Source organism: Mauremys reevesii, linkage group 5 (genome assembly GCF_016161935.1).
Source record: "Mauremys reevesii isolate NIE-2019 linkage group 5, ASM1616193v1, whole genome shotgun sequence".
Taxonomy (NCBI): domain Eukaryota; kingdom Metazoa; phylum Chordata; order Testudines; family Geoemydidae; genus Mauremys; species Mauremys reevesii.
The window spans coordinates 122,945,606-122,964,002 of record NC_052627.1 but is presented as its reverse complement, the minus strand read 5'-3'; the positions used below and the strand labels follow the sequence as shown (position 1 = coordinate 122,964,002).

The 18,397-nt window shown below is 41.7% G+C and overlaps 1 protein-coding gene across 2 annotated transcripts in view; it reads left to right on the top strand.

Moving 5' to 3' along the window:
- The window catches only part of UVSSA (UV stimulated scaffold protein A), a 98,746-nt gene that overhangs the window by 46,578 nt on the left and 33,771 nt on the right, over window positions 1-18,397 (top strand). For both annotated transcript variants that reach the window (XM_039540725.1, XM_039540726.1), the window contains 2 exons: window positions 15,376-15,553; window positions 17,676-17,828. In XM_039540725.1, coding sequence (XP_039396659.1) covers window positions 15,376-15,553; window positions 17,676-17,828 — 331 coding nt within the window. The remainder of the gene's footprint in view (window positions 1-15,375; window positions 15,554-17,675; window positions 17,829-18,397) is intronic.

The following is an 18,397-nucleotide window of genomic DNA, read 5'->3' as shown; positions in this document are numbered from 1 at the left end:
TCTGTTCATTTAAAAACAAATCTGTTCTCCTAGCTTGCATAATGTGATGTTACTAGGACAGACTAAGGCCATGTCTTTGGTACAAAATTATGTTGACCTAAGTTACATGAGCTTACAGTCACTGCAGTTATTAAACCGCTTGTGTGTGTGCACACATGGTTCCTTGTGTCGGCGGCGCACGTCTTTACCAGGAGTGCTTGTACTGATGCAGAATGCAAATGCAGTACACAGTGGGTAGGTATCCCACTGTGCAATTCACCACCTTCTAGTGCAGGGTCTTTTGGGAAGTTCTTGCAGTGCCTGATAGGGATGAAACAAGGCATGCAGGGGTGACTGGGAGCATGGGGCCAACTTTCCCTAATTCAGTGTTCTCCATCCCATAATTTTGTCTTCAGCCCAAAATATGTTGTGCTTTTCTTTTTCCAAAATGCCATAAAATCGCCTGGCTCTCTCTCTGTCTGCCACCTCTGACAGAAGTATGGAGCCTGCACAGCTCTGCACTATTATTATGAGTGTTGCAAGCACAGGGAGCCTGATCCTGCAGTATTTGCATAGCCACAAGAGGACCTGCATTGAACAAGACAATTCCTTGGAGGCTAGATTGTTATGGGACATAGAAAGAAACAATTCAACATTGTTGGTGGCGTTCATGGAGCAGCTGCAGACAATGAAGCACTGGTTCTCGGCCCGAGAAACAAGCACTGACTGGTATCTCACATTGTCATGCAAGTTTGGGATGATGAGCAGTGGCTGCAGAACTTTCGGATGCGCAAGGCCACATTGGTGGATCCGTGCACTGAACTTGCCATAGCTCTCCAGCGCAGGTACACCAAAATGAGAACTGCACTGACAGTGAAGCGGGTGGAGATTGCATCATAGAAACTTGCAACTCCAGATTGCTGTTAGTCAATCGGGAATCATTTTGGAGTCAGGAAATTCAGTGCGGAAGCCATTGTCATGCAAGTGTGCAGGGCCATTAATTGCCTTCTGCTACGCAGGACTGTGACTCTGGGCAATGTGCAGGACATAGTGGATGATTTTGCAGCAGTGGGGTGATAGATGGCGTGCATATCCCTGTTTTAGCACCAGAGCACTTTGCTACAGAGTACATCAACAGAAAGAGTTACTTTTCTATCATTATGCAAGCGCTTTTGAATCACTGGGAACTCTTTATTGACATCAACGTAGGCTGGTGCATGACGCGTGAATCTTTAAGACTATCTCAACAGTAAAATGTGCAAAAATACAGAATAGTTCTAACACAGAAACTGCTCTTTAGCATTTAAATTCAGTCTTCCCAGTGCATGGAAGGATAAGAAGAGCTTCCCACCAGTGGCTCCAATGCACTCCCCAGTCAGTATTTAAAAACCGAAACTTCCTGTTACAACATTTAATTAAAAAACCAAAAATCCTTTTCACCTGACAGTAAGAGTTCATCTAGTGAATACCAATAAGTAATGGATGATTGCATTTGTAAATATTAAAAAATTAACAACAGAAGTCATACACTTCAGACTCTCTTCAGAAAATTGTATTTGCAGTTGTGTATAGTGGACCCTAATCTCTGCATAATAGCAAATGTATTTTTGCAAGTGCAACTTGTATGCACAATTTTTCTAAAATCTGGCCCTTTGGCCTATGCCTACCAAGATGTGCAGTTGATGGTTACAGTAATAAAAAATACTGTGACAGTATAATAGAACTGCGAGTCATTCCACACAAAAATAGGAAGAGAATAAAAAATATGCAAAAGTAAATTTATAATTCTACTGATGCACTCAGATTATTTTATATATTATGTAAGAGCAAGCAGTCTCTCAGCATTTTTAAAAAAAGGTTTTAGTGAATGATCATGAAATATACTAGTTATGTAGTCCTGGAGACTGAAGTCCATTATCCATACAACAGGAACAACATGCATGGTAATAGAACAAGCTTCACCATGCTATCCTGACAATGTGGCTCAATCCTTTTGTGGAGGTACCACCTTTAGGGGTGCAAGGGTAGTTCAGTCTTCATGCTTGTTTAGTAGTTCGTCTCTCAGCTGAAACCACCAAACTCACTCACCAAAACTGGTAAAGTTAAGAGGTGGAAAAAACAATGCAAGCTATAGTACACCTTACTAGTGTTTTTGTCCAGTCTAGTTTTAAAAACTTGCTTCCCTTGTGCGACTATACGATTGTCAATTTTCCAATATTTCTAAAAAAAATTAAATAGAATCAGTAAGTAATGATTCATTGCATTGCATGCTAACCCACAACAATGGTGTCAGCATTAGTCTTTCCTTTTAATACCTGTGTGGTGATATGCTCACAATCTAGAATATGGTTAACGCAAGCACAGTGCTTCCTTTGTGGTACTGTGGAAACAATAGCTTTAACCTTTAGTCAGTCTCCTATACATATCATCCAACTAAATTTGTACTTTAGCCATGCCAAGTCTTTTCTAGCTCTTCGTGCCCATCTCCGTTTTTGATGCAGAGTGAGTTGAAGAGAGCCAGAAAGCAAGAAAATCATATTAGTAATTATTGCTTATAGAAACACTTCTGTGCTTTTATCTTCTATCTAAACCAAATTCCAACTGTAACTGTAACTGTTGTTAGTCGTAATAGTATAAAAGATTTAAGGCAAAACATGGCAAGAAAATACAGCACAGTAAAAGCGTTCATGAACTGAAATGGAAACCATTTAGTCTAAGCTGCAAAGAAATGTTCTCTTGTACTATTACACATTGGTCTCTCTTTCTTCATGGAGATTCAGCTGATCTAGAAATATCCATCTTTATCAAGTGTTATTTCGCTGTTATAACAGAACTCTATGCAGACCCAAGGCTTTCATATCTATCACAACATGGAAAAAAACCTCTTCCTCTGTTTCAAGATGTTATTAACCAAGGCATCTTCATACTAAAGCTAGCAAGCATCCATTAGCTGTCTTCAGCTCAAATCCCATTTCTCTCTTGCTCTGTCAAAAATGTGCATGATGGAGCAAGGTCTTCTTGGAAACCATGAGAAACAAACAACCCACTTTGTCTCAAGCTTTTCTCACTGCAGCACTTGAGCACCTCTTTGTTTCTTACCTGCTGGTAGGAAAAATGTTTTGATTAGTTTACAGGGGTTTCTCTTGGTGTGCGTGTGTGTGAAGGACTTAGTTAAAAATTTTTTTGATGGTTTACATTTACTTTTAGAAGTGGTGAGGTCTGTGGTTATTGATATCTCTTGTGGAAATTAGTTCCTTTGTCTAAGTCCCGCTGCCCCGAACGTTCTGCACTCATTAATTTCCCCTTGTTGGTTGATGGTTTCATTGTTCCAGTAAAGTGGAACTGCTATAATAGGTCACAGTTGGAGAGGGGAGAGGAGGCAATCTTTCATGTGGCTAGAACCAATCCCATGGAGGGGTTAGACTTTCATAACAATGACCTTGAACTGGACTGTGCTTAAGTAGTAGTCAGATCAAAGAAGTGAGTACTGGAGTGAGGTGACTAGTGACCTTTGTTGCCAATGGGATGCTGTATCTCATAACAATTGGTTGCTTTTCATGATGTGGCTTTGTGCCTTGACATTGAGGAGTTTTGGACAAGGCTGAAAGTCATGAATGTATAGATCAGTGTGGGTGATAAAATGGGGCACAGTCTTCTGAGCAGTTGCAGATGGAAATGAGTATTTTTATGCTATAACTTTGGTAACTATCCAGTAACTTTGAAGAGCCCAAAATGATCATAGAATCATAAAAGATTAGGGTTGGAAGAGACCTCAGGAGGTCACCTACTTCAACCGCCTGCTCAAAGCAGGACCAACACCAACTAAATCATCCCAGCCAGGGCTTTGTCAAGCTGGGCCTTAAAAACCTCTAAGGATGGAGATTCCGCCACCTCCCTAGGTAACCCATTCCAGTGCTTCACCACCCTCCTAGTGAAATAGTTTTTCATAATATCCAACCTAGACCTCCCCCACTGCAACTTGAGACCATTGCTCTTTGTTCTGTCATCTGCCACCGCTGAGAACAGCTGAGCTCCGTCCTCTTTGGAACCCCACTTCAGGTATTAGAAGGCTGCTATCAAATTCCCCCTCACTCTTCTCTTCTGCAGACTAAAAAACCTCAGTTCCTCAGCCTCTCCTCATAAGTTATGTGGCTTAAGTCACTCAGAGGCTTGCTATGTGAAAGGGATCACCAGTAAAAAAGTTTGAGAGCTACTGGTTTAGCTAATATTGTAGGTCTAATATGTTGTGGATCTTGAGTTTCATTCTTGGGATCTGGACTTCATAAATTCTAAGTCTTATTTTTCTTCAGTTGAGTGTAGATGCATTACAGAACTCAAAACCCTCCTTCCTAGGCTCAGTGATCCTGCTCTGTGTACCTCAGGACTAGGAGCTGCACAAGAGATGTCTCAGTGCCCCTCAGGTTATGTGCAGTCATTCTTCAGAAACTTGGAGAAGACCAAAGTAAACAGAAAAACATTAGAATTCATAGTCCTGTTCTCAGAAATTAAATTCAGAACCAAGAGCATGATAGAGCTGCAACATTAGCACTAGACCAATTAGTCCATTAGGTTACATGGAGAATTTACTGGCAGTTATTGACTTCTATAGGGAAAAACTCAGACCAGTTATTGAAAAAGGAGTAAGAAACAGCATTACCTCCTGCTTTCTGTATCCTGCAAAATTTAGGAGCCTCTTCCCCGCTATCAGAAGACAATAATATTAACACACAATTCATCTTCATTATTATCTTCATTCAGAAGATATAATACCTCCGATTAAACAAGCATATTTTTTCTTTAAAAAAAAATGAAGTATGAAGACTTCTGTTAAATTAAGATTAAGGTTGCTATTTAAATTTTTTTTCTAAATTGAGGAAATGAATAGTTAAGGTTATTGACTACATAATTAAAATACTGCCCTTCATAAATGGTTTATCAGAAATCTGCCTAGAGGTGATAGTCCAGTGGCTCTCAAACTTTTTTTTACTGGTGACCCCTTTCACATAGCAAGCCTCTGAGTGCAACCCCCCATGTAAATTAAAAACACTTTTTAAATATTTAACACCATTATAAATGCTGGAGGCAAAGCGGGATTTGGGATGGAGGTTGACAGCTCGCAACCCCCCATGTAATAACCTTGCGACCCCCGAGGGGTCCCGACCCCCAGTTTGAGAACTCCTGTGATAGTCAATATTCAAACTACAACTTTGATCCACTGTATACCAAAAAAATTAAAGTTTTTCCTTAGTGCATGCAATTATTAGAAATATTTTAGCTGTTAATTTAAAAGTAAAATTGCTACATTACATTAGCATTAAAAAATCATGTTCAGACAAAAATATTCCTTTTACAGCAACCCATAAAGAAGAAAAATACAATATATTTTGTCATTATAAAATATACCTAAGAATTTAATATAAATTGAATATTTGGACATTTACAGAAAAACATGTGATTAAAAATTTTTCTACTTCCAGCAAAATTTTAAAATTGTTTCTTTCGCATATAGACAAAGGAGTAGATTCCACACTTCCATGCATGGGTCCCTCTTGTAAGTAAGGTCCTTCCGAAATCTGTAGGCCCTTCCTCAAGTTGGTGACTACATTCATCTCCCACTGAAGTTCATAGGAGTTGAAGGTGCTGAACACTGCACAACACAATCAGCATCTTATAGGTTTGTCCACAGGATTAATTTTACAAGGGGACTGTTCACATGCACATTAATAGGGTGGAAAATTTGTCACAGAGCAGTCGTGGTAAATTTAGTAAAAGTTGCAGGTTCAGAGGGATATAGTGTGTGAAGTCATCGGAGTGCTCTTGTCCTAGACTAGATTAAAAATGGGGCAGAGATAAGGTTTTAATGAGCATTAAGGTTATAATTGTTAGCATGTCTATAATTGTTTTGTCAAACCACATAAGATGTGTAATGTAATTTAATTTCTGTAGTTAATGACCTTAGCTATTAATTATGTTTTTTACAGCTTAGGATTTTTAGTGTGCAGTTATAGCAACTTCAATGAAAATTTGTTAGTGAACATGTGTGCATTATAGGGAGAGTTGATAGTGACCTTTATATTTAGGTTGCCTAACACTTTTCATTATAAAAGATTTTTTCAACCTTTCTTCAGGAAGCTCTGTGTATGTCCATGTTATGCATTGTTTTTGTCATGCATATGATTACCTCACTTGCACTCAGTTAAAACATCTACATTTGCCAGAATTATATCTAACATTTCAAACCACCTAGCACTTCACACAGCTGCTTTGGGGTATTTTTTCGTTCGGTTGGGTTTGTCAGATACCTCATACACCTACAGGACTAGAAATGGGTGCCATCAGAATGGAAGATTCTGAGCTTCCCACTGCAGCGTACAATACTTGGAGCCCTGGAAGGCTCCAAGATACTGTTAAACCATTTTAGATATATTTTTTAAAAAGCTCTTTTCAGTCATTTTCAGAAACTTTTTAAACCATTTAGCTTTTTCTTTACCTCAGAGGTCTGTATAGCTGAAGTCATGTTACCCACGGAGCCTGTCTTTAGGGGTGGAAGGATAGGAGAGAGGATCCCAGTAAAGTGGTTTAAAGTAAAGCACACTCTAAAACACTTCTGAAATGAATTTCAAAAATACATGATGCTATGTGATATGAAAAGATTGTAGCACCTGTTGGGGATGATCTGCAAAATTCACTCAAGGTTTCATCCCTCATGAGTAATGGAACCCTCACAAATAATGAAATCTTTATAATACATTATCACATATCATAATTTGTTTACACACACTGTCTATATGCATACATAGATATTATATGCTGGATTCTGAAGACAATGGAAGCTTTGCCATTTGTTTTTGTGGGCACAGGTTGGGAGTACTTCTGTGTGTTCATATAGAACATGCCTCGCAAAATTCTCTTCACTCAGCTTACTGTATTTGGTAAATAAAAATATCTTTAGTTTTTTTTCATGATCATGGTGGTAAAGGGTGAGTGGGTAAATATTATACCCAACCTGGTAAATTTCCATGAGCATTTTGCTTGTGTGTGTATTAATATAAATTACACATACTTGGCTTGGGTAGGACTCCTTAAAATGTGAAACAGAAATTAAATATTATATTGCTCCAAGAAAGTTGCAGTCCATAATACTTGTTTATATTCTATGTCTGTTTTTTCAATTAAATGTAGGTGAATCTGAAGTAGTTAGATTTAGTCTAAATCCACACAGCTGAGGAAACCTGTGCTCTTTCTTTCTCATTTCTTTCTCTGAATTTTGACTGAGGGGCTTTTATCTCCTCCTAATCCCACCATTTCTGTCAGGACATAATCTCTTTCTCAAATTTACATTTTAATTACAAGGCCAGCTGAACTAGCTAAAATCAATAATGTCAGCATTCAGCAGCCTAACTTTCAGTTGAAACCCCAGCCTCTCTATTTCCTACTATCGATTTATCTCTTGAACACTGTCTACTTTATTGCTTCAGGCAAATAGGTGCCATTTGGTCAATTTAAACAAAAAGGGGTATTTGGACATTTTTATGATTCTTTCTAAAAACAGATATTGGAACAAATTTGAACCCAGGTACTGTACTTCTGCTAGATGAAATACAGGGAATAGCTGAAGTCTATAGAGGAATTTTACTTTTAAAATCACATTCATTGTCTCGTATTTATAACACAGATACAGAAGTTTCATCTGTCTGCTTTGGGGGATTCTTGCTTTATCTTGTCACCAAAACTAATTTTATAAACAAATGTTAAAATGTGTACACTATAACAGTATTTGTTAATGCTGTAATAATGTATTTACCTCTCACATGTTTAGCCATCTTTCTTCTAATGATTTAAAATAACAAATCAATGAAAAAATATTTTGTTCTTGCAATCCTTCAGAATTCCTGTATTGATCTTTTGGTTGTGATTGTATATATCTAAATGTCAAATTGTTCATTTATCTCTCTTGGCTTTTGTGTGTGTGTATGTGCGCGCGCGCCAGTCTAACTCAGTATGATAAGTGAGTGATTATGCTTTGCATTACAGTGTAGGAATCTGGTTTATAACTAAAGTTGTGGAACAAATTTTGAACTTTTTTTTAAATGGGTCTTTTTTCCCCCCTCGAGTATAGAACTGCTAAACTTTTTTTGAATATTATCAGTGACTGGAATATAATGCAAATAGAAGTGCTGTAGTAGCAGTGACTTTAAATGGTGCTTTCCAAAAATGTATTTTTATCCCCATCCTCACCTGTTTTTTTTAATCTGGTCAAAAATTGATCTGTCCTACATTCAAGATATCACAAATTCTTCTAGGCTAATCTTGTTCATATCAAAGGGTTTGTATATTATGACTAGTTGTATATTGTGAAGGAAGTTTAGCTAGAGCAGTTAAGACTTGGGGAAGTAAAGTACCCTTATAACTGGGGAGTATGTCTACACTACAAGCATTGCAGAGGCACACCTTTAGTGCAGTAGCTATACCACTGTAGTGTAGACACTTATTACAGTGATGAAGGGTTTTTTCCATTGCTGTAGTAAATCTCTGCAAGAAGCAGTAGCTAGCTCAATGGAAGAATTCTTCCATTGACGTAGCTGGGTCTACAGTGGGGGTTAGGTCAATGTAACTATGTTGCACCGGACATTAATTTTTTCACATCCCTGAGCAATTTATCTAGAAATTTTAGGTGTAGACCAGGCCATCTTTTATAATGGAATTGGTTTGGTTGTGCTTTGTTGCAACGCACCTGTTTGTTGGCAAACTTCCTTCAATCACTACAGCTGATTATGATAGAAGTTTGAGTTGGGAAACCATCCCTAGTCCATCGTCTTCTGTAAACCCTTCTACTCTTGCATAGTTTCTTTCAGTGTAATGTTAAGTGCTATTCTTCTTCGAGTGCTTGCTCAAGTCCATTTCAGTGTAGGTGTGTGCTCGCCCGGAGCACCGCTGCCGGAAAATATTTCTCTCAGTGGTATCCGTCGGATTGGCTCTGATGCCTACTAGAGTCATGCCTTCATAGCACCAGTATATAAGGCCCTGCCATTCCACCTTCCCCTAAGTTCTTTCTTATTGCCTGGGACTGGAACTTCTGCTCATTCTGTGTTCACGCAGGTACTCTCCTCGGTGAACTTTGCCTTTTCCTGTATATAGTTAATTATAGTAGTTAGAATTTACAATTCAATGTTATTTAGTAGTTATTAGATTAGAATCTTGGTTTTTGGGTTATCACTTCCCCGGCACCAGGGCATGCCTTGGTTACCCGGGACTCTTGGGTACAGCCCCTTGAGAACGCAACTACAAAGTGAGTTTGCAAAGATGGATCTGCCGTTCACCCATTGGTGGAAAGTCAAAATCACTGCCAGGTGGATTATAATTGAGGATACTAATAGCCCTTGTTGCTTTAGGTGTTGCAAGTACTTCAGAATACACAGAACTGATGATTGCATGGGCGAGACCCCTTTCTGTGCTGTCCTGATCCACTTTTCCACTTTGCCAGGTATGTGGCCCTAGTGGATGGTTTTCTGTTCTCTAAAAGAACTTCTTGAACCAGACCTGAGCATGCTAACTCCAAGGGGTTCAGCCCTGGAGCTTCCAGGCCATGAGATGGAGGGACTTGAGGTTCAGATGATGTAAGCATCAGTGATCTTCAGAGATGAGATCCAGAAACAGAGGTAGGCTGATTGGCGTTTCCACCAAAAGATCCAGAAGGGTGGTAAACCAGTGCTGGCGAGACCAGGCCGGGGCTATCAGGATCAGGTTTGTGACTTCCTTTCTGACTTTCAGCAGGACCTTGTGTATGAGAGGAAAGGGGGGAATGTGTAGTAAAGATGGTTTCTCCAGGGGAGGAAAAATGCATCTGTGAATGAGCCCAGGCTGTGATTCAGAAAGGAACAGAACTGAAGATGCTTTCAGTTGTGTCTGGTTGTATCAGGGGAGTTCTCCACCTCTGGAAAAGGTTCTTTACGATATCTGGGCAGATGGACCATTCGTGATTGGAGAAAGACCAGTGGAGGCAATCCGCTAACTTGTTCTCTTCCCCAGGGAGATAGGAGACGAGGTAGACTAAGTGGGATATGCAGAATTCCCACAGGTACAGAGCTTCCTGGCATAGGTGGTTCCCCATTCAAGACCGTGGCAATGGGCTCTCTACTCTACTTGTCATGGAAGGTAGCCTTTCTGGTGGCCATCACCTCAGCCATAAGGGTCTTGAAGATAAGGGCTATTACTTCAGAACCTCCATACATGGTCTCCTTTAAGGATAAGGTCCAAATGTGCCCTCACCCAGCCTTCCTCTGAAAGGTGGTGTTGCAATTCCACAATAACCGGGACATTTTCCTCCCGGTCCTCTACCCAAAACCACAGGCCAACAGGCAGGAACAGAGGCTTTATTCACCAGATGTCAGGTGGGCCTGGCCTTCTACACAGAAAGGACTAAATCATTTAGGAAGACTACTCAGCTTTTCATGGCAGTGGCAGACAGGATGAAAGGTCTCCCAATCTCAACCCAGAAAATTTCTTTGTGGATCATTTCTTGTATCCGTGTGTGCTACAACCTGGCGAAAGTCCCTGCTCTGGCCCTGATGGCACATTCCACAAGGGCACAAGCATCTTCAGCTGCATTCGTGGCACAGGTTCCCATCGAGGATATCTTTAGAGTGGCAACACGGTCTTCAGCCCACAGTTTTGCAACTCACTATGCCCTCACTCAGCAGGCCAGCAACGATGCTGGATTCGGCAGAGCAGTGCTACAGTCTGCTTGTCATTGAACTCTGATCCCTCCTCCTCCATCTGCTTGTGAGTCACCTACTTCGGAATGGACATGAGCAAGCACTCGAAGAAAAAATGGTTATTAACCTTCCATAGCTGCTGTTCTTCGAGATATGTTGCTCACGTCCATTCCACAACCCGAACTCCCACTCCTCCTCTGTCAGTTAGCAGGCAAGAAGGAACTGAGGGGGCAGTAGGTCCCTATGTACTGTCACTATGAGGACACAACTCCAGGGGCCACCAGAGCCGACCTGATGGATACCACTGACGGGAAAAACTTTCCAGTGGTGGTGCACAAATCTACATTGGAATAGACATGGTCAACATATCTTGAAGAACAAAAGATACGGAATGTTAGTAACCAGTTTTTCTTCTTCAGGTGCTTGTTCATATCAATTCCAATCAGGTGTGTGCATGTTCACAGTAGCTGGAAGATTTTTTTCCCCAAAGCAGCAATTGTTGGTTTGGCCTGAGCACTACCTGGAGTCGTGTCTTTGTGGCACCCAATATAGAGCCCTGCCGACCCACCACCCCTTCAGTTCCTGTTTGCTGCCAGTGATGGTAGCTGGGACTTCCCCTTGCTCTTCTCTTGCTTCGGCAAGTGGATTAGCAGTGCTTTAGCTGTACCCTGTACATAGCTAATTTCCAGTAGTTAGTATAGTTTAGTAGTTCTTTAGAAGTTTCAGTTACAGGGGGTTCCCACCCCCCATTTGTTACTGGGGCATGCCATGATCCCCGGGCTTTCAGACTTACCAGATTTGCGCGAAGTGCATGCCAAAAAGTGACACACACACACACACCCCACCTCCTGCTTACAGTGCCTGGGTGAGGGTCACTAGAAAGACTGCTATCAGGATTTCCGACCAAGAACCATTAAGGAGAGGGAGCAGCATCTCAAAATTCTCCTTATGGAGGCAGCTGTCCGACCTCAGCTGGACCCAGGCCCCGGGGACCCTGCTCCCAGCACCTTGTCTTCGCCGCGAAGCCCTCCAGCACCGTCTTTGAAGGATCTGGCATCAAAGAAAGATGCTAGCAAGGAAGCTTGGCACTGGCATCAAGCCTCTCAGGGACATTCCAGCCTTGGGCACCGGTCCCAATTGCCGGCTCAGAAGAAAAAGAGGTCAGAGAGAGGCCAGTCTCCCTCAGGTGGTGATAACCTCGGCCAGGAGGGTGTCTGAACTCAAGGCCCTAACCTAAGAGCCCCCTTATACTGTGCTCTATAAGGACAAAGTGCAGCTCAGACCTCATTCTGCTTTCCTCCCGAAGGTTGTATTGCAGTTTCACATTAACCAGGACATCTTTCTCCTGGTGTTCTACCTAAACCGCACTCACTAGATGTCCACAGGGCACTAGCTTTCTACTTCGAGAGGACGAAGCCGTTCAGAAAATCAGTCCAGCTATTCTTGGCTGTGGCGGACAGAATGAAAGGCCTACCTGTGTTATCACAATGCATTTTGTCATGGATCACATCCTGCATCCACGAGTGCTACAACCTTTTGGGGGCTCCTGCACCCTTGATCACTGTGCACTCCACCAGGGCACAGGCTTTGTCGACAGCGTTCCTGGCGCAGATCGCTACTTAGGAAATCTGCAGAGCAGCGACGTGGTCCTCCATACGCACTTTCTTCTCACACTATGCGATTACCCAACAGTCCAGAGACAATGCAGCTTTTAGACGAGCAGTGCTCCAGTCAATGGATGACTCCGACCCCACCTCCTGAACTTGGGCTTGAGAGTCACCTGATTGGAATTGACATGAACAAGCACTCGAAGGAGGAAAAACAGTTAACTCACCTTCTTGTAACTGTTGTTCTTCAAGATGTGCTGTTCATGTCCATTCCGATATCCACCCTCCTACCCCTCCGTTGGAGTAGCCTGCAAGAAGGAACTGATGAGGTGGCAGATCGGCAGGGCTCTATATTCAGCACCATGGAGGTGCGACTCCAGGGGGAGCCCAGCCCAAACCTATGGTTGCTGCTAGGGGAAAAATCTTCCGGCTACTGTGCACATGTGCGTGCACACACCTGATTGGAATGGACATGAACAACACATCTCGAACAACAGTTACAAGAAGGTGAGTAACCATTTTTGTTTTTTAAAACGCACTTCAGTGATGATCTCCACAATGTTCCTTGAGAGGCTGTTCTACAGGCTAATAGACCTCCCTGTTAAGATTCCAACCTTTAGCCTATATTTTCCTCTGCTCAGTTTCATCCCATTACTCTTAATTATCATTGCCCTTATCTAGCTGGTTTCCAGTAAATTTTGCAGTGCTCATATCAAAGCCAATTAGAATGAATTTTTACAGAGGATTTTTTTAGATAATGTGTTAAACACAGTCACCTGCCCAGTGCTCAAGCTAAGAAGTGGAAGTAATAGGTGAGCATGCTATATATTCAGTGCTGCCAGTTAAGAAATGAAGGATGGGATAGAAGGTGGGAAAGACTTCAAGCAAACTGGGTTGTTTTCCAGATGAAGGCTGCAACAGCTTGCTCAAACTTTCCTTCCCATGGAACAATAGTTTTTGTTGTTTTGGTCTTACAGTTTGTACTTGGGTTTGCGTCTCTTATAAAGATGCTTACTTTATTTGTTTGAAAAGTGAAAATGTAAATTATTGGATAAGTGCATGTGATCAGGTCTCCCTCTAGTGGCTGGCCCTCCTGGAGAATCAGAGCCTATTACTACTGGAGCTGCTGGTTTAGTTCAGCAGGTAGAGGTCTATGCTTGTGATTTGTCTAATCTGATCTAACTTTCACTAATCTTAACTGTCTGTCTGCCTATGTAAAACAATTTATAGTGCCTCCATCACTGCAGTAGCTGAGCTTTTGGTGCTGAAGATCTTGCAGTGGGTTTGTTCCTCAATCATGTCAGATTGTCATAAGGATGCTGCTTTGGTGGGCATGCCCTGTGCTTCTGCAGGCAAATAGGTGGATGCTTTATCTTTGAAAATAAAGAATGCTCTTTTTTTCCCTGATGGTTATTTATGAAAGAAAAGGTTCTGGTAGATTGCATCTGTTTGAGAATATACTAAAGGATCAAAGCTCTTTACATTGTCAGTGGAGCGGCTTCTCCTTTTGCAAAACACTTAGGAAAAGCGATCACATGTACAGCCCTTCTGAAGCCTGTTCTGTGTATCTGAAGGGCCAGTATGGCAATTGCGAATCACCAGGTTGGAGGAAAAGCCTTGCCACACAGCTCTTTCTCACTAGCCATGCTCCCTAACGAGCCGTGGTGGTGGTAAGGTGGAGGTTGTTGTTGGACCTGCTATATCAGCTCTACACCACCAATGAATATCCTACATCAGAGTTATCCCCCTGTGCCTGGTTGTGCCAAGTTTAGGTCTGCTTTGCACAGGGAATGTTACACCACAGCACAGGGAAGCCTGTGGCTATTAAGTCTGTTTTCTTTCTTCTGCTGCTCTGCAACTTTATTTTTTTCCATTTCTGTATTAGATAGGGAACTTACCTTTAGCATCACTCATGGATATAATATTCATAGTTCCTTTCACATACTACTGTGCCTTGGATTAGCAGTGAGTATGATATGGACTCTGAGAGGACTGATGTGAGAATATTACCAGCCACAGTCATGTCAAAAACCAATGTAGCAATTTGGACATCTTTTTGTTGTTTGTATTATCCCACCAGGAAAGGAAAGTTAATGTCATAATGAGGTTTTACTGTTGATATGGTAATAATACTTGTTTTTACCAATATAACAATAATTTCCCCATAGTAGAAATAGTATTTGTAGCGTTGCGAGACTCACCCCTGCGGCGCCTCCTGTTGTCGTCCTGGGAATTAGCTTGTCTAGCCTTTGGAGCGCCCTCTGCAGGCCAGTGTCCCGCTCACCGCAGGCCCCGTGTCTCTCCCGGACCCCAGTGCCCCTCTATCTTGGGTGCTGCCCCCTGGCAATACCCTCACAGCTCTGGGTCTCCCCTCCCCGGGGAACCCACAACCCTCTATCCCCCACCTCGCCTCAGTCTGTGGCTACTGCCAGTCACCATCTGACCCTGCTTCACTGGGACCGACTGCAGCGTACAAGCCATTCATCATCGACAAAGCGAGGTTTTGAACCTGCTGCCTCTGCATACCCCCGGGTTGCACTCCTGCAACCCCAGTACCTATTACGCCTTTGGCCAGACCTGCAGCCTGGGGCTTTTCCAGGCGGGAGCTCCCTAGATCCTCTGCCCTGTTCCCCAGCCCTGTTCTATTCTGGTACCTTACTCAGGTCCCAGGCAGCCAGGTCCTTCTCTCTCTACCGCTAGAGAGAGACTGACCTAGCTCCTGCCTAGCAGCTCCAGGGCCAGTTGTGGCCTGATTAGGGGCGTGGCCCCCAACTGAGGCTGCTTTCCCCAATCAGCCCAGCTTTTCCTTCCTACCACAGCCCCCTCCCAGGGCAGTTTTAAGCCCTTTAAGGCAGGAGCAGGGTGACCACCCCGCTACATACTGTATCTACTGGCTTGTATCAGTAACATGCTGGTGGATCCCATTGCAACAAAAAATAGTCAGTGATGTAGCCAGAATCTATTCACTCCTTTGCTAGCCTTACCAAGCACTCTGGTGTAGTTGTAAGACTTTTCTTTTTAAAGGCTTTATTTTTCCCCTCCTAAACATGCTGGGGTTTGGGTTTTTTTTGCAGGGTTGGAGCCCCAATCATCTCCGAAAGCATTAGCAAGAGGAATGGTCATGAGGCCAGCTTTGCTGAGCTCCCACTCCCAGTCAGAAAGGAATGAAGAGGAACTTGATCCAACCTGTGCCGCTGCAACGTTGAAACTTATCCGAGATAAGCTACCTAAGTTACCATCCCTAAACACCAGGTCATGATCATTTTATTTGTTTTAGAAACATCACTGTGATGTTCCTTGGCTCTGTTCGCTAGAAAAGCACTTCCAGACACGGGGCAGGCTAGAAGAGATTAGGCCAAGGGTTCTCAAACTGGGGGTTGTGACCCCTCAGGGGGTCTCAAGGTTATTACTTGGGAGGTCATGAGCTGTCAGCCTCCACTCCAAACCCTGCTTCGCCTCCAGCATTTATAATAGTGTTAAATATTTAAAAATGTGTTTTTAATTTATAAGGGGGAGTCATACTCGTAGGCTTGCTGTATGAAAGGGGTCTCCATACAAAAGTTTGAGGACCACTGGATTAGGCTATAAAATATTACTTATTTGTATTTAAAATAATAATTTTTATACCCAGTCTTAACACATGTGTGATTAGAAATGTAGGTTTTGCTAATCATTTTTTGTAGACTCTTTAGAAAATCTTTTACTAAGAACTTATCATAGGGATCCTATCCCAAAAAAGGCTCTGTTTGCTGGGGGAATGTTTTGATTTGCAAATCCTAATACTACACTAGCAAATAAATAGTTTCAAAAGCCTTGGATTTCCTAGTGACTTACTATGTCATAAATGCCAGCTTTTGAGGCCTGTCATACTGATTTCAAAGAACTATCGTTTGTCAATTCTATTCAGAGCTTGCTGAACTTTCAGTCCTGACTATGAATTACTGTAGAATCTCAAAGTTATGAACACCTTGGGAATGGAGGTTGTTTGTAACTCTGAACAAAATGTTATGGTTGTTCTTTCAAAAGTTTACAGCTGAACATTGACTTACTACAGCTATGAAACTTTACGATGCAGAAGATAAATGCTGCTTTAAACCATCTTAATTTAAATGAAACAAGCATAGAAACAGTTTCCTTACCTTGTCAAATCTTTATTTTTAAACTTTCCCTTTATTTTTTAGTAGTTTGTTTAACACAGTACTGTATTGTATTTGCTTTTTTATTTTTTTGTTTCTTTTTTTTGTCTCTACTGCTGCCTGATTGCGTACTTCCAGTTCCAAATGAGATGTGTGGTTGACCAGTCAGTTCCTAACTCTGGTGTTCATAACTGTGAGGTTTTACGGTAGCGGTAGATGGATGTGCCATGCTTGCAAATCTGTGAGGGTGGACCCTAGTATTCCCTGTGACTGGAGTAACCTGCTAATGGACTGGCATCTCCCAAAATGACACTTGTACAGTGTAAAAAGCTAGCAGAAGCTGAAGCGCAACCTTGCAAAGGCAAAGTGCTGTACTCCATTAGTTTTCTGGAGGGTTTAATCAATACGGCAATAACAAACTAAACTTAAAAATTTAGATTTCTAAATTGAAAAAAAGACATGTTTATGTGTTTTTAATACTATAAATTAGTGAGACCATCATAATTTGGGCTACTGAAGTGCTTAGGCTCTGCAACTTCATGTTTTGGATTTAGTCAATTGTTATCTAACATTACATAAATAGTAGTGTGGCATTCTTTAGTCAAATAGTGGAAGGCCATCCCTTTACTTGCTAATGATGCACCTGGTAAAAACCCCTTTATACCAATATACTTTGGAGTACTGTGTTTGAGTACAGCTGACAACCTTACCTTCTTCTTTTCTTTATACACTTTTGTCCTTCTGTAACACAAAACTTCTGCTAAGGGAAAGGTTGAATTGGTGGTGTCGCTGGAAACCCCAATGGTGCAAGTCTGGGAGATAGAATGCTGTGCACACAAAACAAGGATGTTGCAATGTATGTAATGACAGTACAAACATGGACATAAATCTACAGAGACAAGACGGTTCTGAATTAGGTTTGCAATACCATCCTCACTGTGGCTTCTGTTGTACTGCACCATCTATGACCCATTATTACATCACATATAGCTCTTTAGGGTCCCACAAGACTGGGGAAAAATCTTTTTAAGCAGCATGAGCTGAGTGTTCTGATAAGCTTAACTATGTATTGTGTTCTGCTTGTATGACAGCATCACGCTCTATATCCTAAAGAACAAACCAAGTAAAATAGATAGTAGAAGTACTAGTGGATCTTAGATAACATGTGTTGGTGCAAAAGGTTGGCAAAAGCAGGGAAATAGTTGTGATCATTATTGTTCTCTATTATCTTTCTCCAGTTCATCCTCAAATCCAGAGCCAGCAGCTTCAGGAGAGCTTGTCAGCGAGACAGGAAAACTAGAAGAAGAAAGAGCTAAAGCTCCTATAATACCCTTTGGATTAGATCTTTACTACTGGGGACAGGACCAGCCAACTGCTGGCAAAATTCTCAAGTAAATACAGTCTGATTTTTCTTTTAAGAAACAAAAAGATTGGTTTAGGCTGAGAGGTTGTGCAGGGGGATGAACCCTACTGCTTCTTGTAATAATTACGTTTCTCCTTTCCTTTACAATAAGTGATCCATAAACATAAACTTAGTAACTCTAATTTACAATTATATGTATTTTGAGAGGATAGGATTTGAATTAAGTATTTTAGTCTTTCAAAGCATATATGTAATAATGGTAGCACCTAGTCCAGTTGAGATAGGGGCCCCATGTGCTAGCTGCCGTACAAACACAGTTCGAGACAGACCCTGCCCTGAAAAGTGTGCAATCTAAATAAATAAGACAGACCAATGGTAGAAGACAGGAAGGATTATTCTTCCCATTTTTATAGATGGAGAACTGAGGCACAGAGATCAAGTCATTTACCCAAGGTCACACAAATCTGTGAGCTGAGAACTGCACCCAGATCACCTGGGCCCCAGCTGAGTGCCTTAACAATACAACCATTGGTCTTACTTGTTTGGGAAGGTGCTGTGCTTTCTTGTACACAAAGTGGTGCCAGCTTTGTGGCAGGA